The sequence below is a fragment of the Phaethon lepturus genome, unplaced genomic scaffold (genome assembly GCF_000687285.1).
Source record: "Phaethon lepturus isolate BGI_N335 unplaced genomic scaffold, ASM68728v1 scaffold29121, whole genome shotgun sequence".
NCBI lineage: Eukaryota > Metazoa > Chordata > Aves > Phaethontiformes > Phaethontidae > Phaethon > Phaethon lepturus.
The window spans coordinates 1-1,515 of record NW_010516014.1 but is presented as its reverse complement, the minus strand read 5'-3'; the positions used below and the strand labels follow the sequence as shown (position 1 = coordinate 1,515).

The following is a 1,515-nucleotide window of genomic DNA, read 5'->3' as shown; positions in this document are numbered from 1 at the left end:
GCCGGACGCATGGGGCGCTACCGCGGTAGGTGCCGAAGATCCGCGAGCAGGTTCCCGCCTCCCCTGCCACCGCGGAACGTCCCGCCGAGCGCGGAGGAGGAGGAGGAGAAGGAGGAGGAGAGTGAGGCAAGCTCCCTCGAGGGTGGCCAAGCCAGAAAGCAAGCAGAATCGAACGGCTCGTGTTTTAGTGGTTGACTTTAATTCTGCACTGCACTTTCACTACAAGGATATAAAGAATAAATAGCAGATACTCTTCATTTACATAGGATTAAGTCATTCAAACTGTTCTCTCTATTTACAATAACATTGTGCTCTAGGCGCTTATTCATTATTATTTTAAATCTAAAGTCCGTAAGGAAAAAGAAAAAAACAACCGACACACACGCTTTCCGAATAATGGAAAATAGCTTTAAAACGTTTTCTTATCAAAAAGTTTGGTTTGTATATTTTAATTCTTTTATTAAAAAAACAAACACAAAAACAATAACAACAAAAAACCCCAACAAAAAACCTACTTCGCCAAAGCGAAGCAACTTCTCTCTGGAATATAAATACCAAAAAAAAAAAGATACATTAGAAGGATCAGGGTAATAGTCTTAAAAATACAGTAGACGCTGATTATTTCACGTATAATACTGACCTTTTAATAGTATATTAAAACGGTGCCATATATACACACAATATACATTCTCCTACACGTTACAGTGCATTACAACGTTAACCAGAAAGCAAATGTCTTTTATTTTTGTTGCAGCAAAGGTCCACGTGAGTCCGCTGGAGAAGGGGCGAGAGAAGGGAGGTGCAAGCCCTAGCACGAGCACTTGCACTCCGAAATGATGGGGTACTGGATGGGTATCCATGTGCACCGCTGCCCCCCCCGCCGCTGGCACCGCCACCTCAGGATCGTTAAATGCACGGACTTGGCAGGTTTGCACACCATGCCTTCTGGGACTGAACAAGACCTTTTACTGTAGCAGCTGCCCACTTTGACGTACCGGGGCCAAAAGCGGCTGCCGAGATCGTTCCACGTGTATAGGACCGGGCAGAAGGTCTGGGACCAGAGCCACATCTGCAGCTTCCTGCGCAGCTTCTTGCTGAGCCTGTGCTTCTTGCCCGGCTGCAGCCCGTCGTAGAACTCCAGCCCTTTGATTTCGCCGGGCATCGCTCCCGAGGGTCTCTGCCTGAGCAGCAAGTCCAGCTCAGCCAGGTCGTCCACCCCAAGCCGGTCCTCGGGCAAGGAAATAGCCATAAAGTTAGGGTCGAAGTGTCCGCCCATGAGGTTCCTTAGCAAGGTCTCGTTAAGATCCTTCTCCTTGGGGTCAAAGATAGGGTCCGGGTGCTCGATTAAATCCACCAAGGGCAAGTTGTCGCTGGGAGCCGGTCGGATGTGCAGATAGTGCTGGCCGGCGCCTTGCTCCAGCCGGAGACCCAGCAGAACCACCACGGCGTATATAGTCACAAGGCACTGGGAATGATCCATCCTTAGGAGACCGGTGGGGGGGGGAGAGGGGGGCT

The 1,515-nt window shown here is 49.6% G+C and overlaps 1 protein-coding gene across 1 annotated transcript; it reads right to left on the bottom strand.

Annotated features, from left to right (window-relative positions):
- Positions 1–582: 582 nt before the first annotated feature.
- NOG (noggin) lies at positions 583–1,509 on the bottom strand. Its single transcript, XM_010295950.1, has one exon. It carries the CDS (start codon positions 1,478–1,480, stop codon positions 809–811), a length of 672 nt encoding a protein of 223 aa, XP_010294252.1. The 5' UTR covers positions 1,481–1,509; the 3' UTR covers positions 583–808.
- Positions 1,510–1,515: the final 6 nt, after the last annotated feature.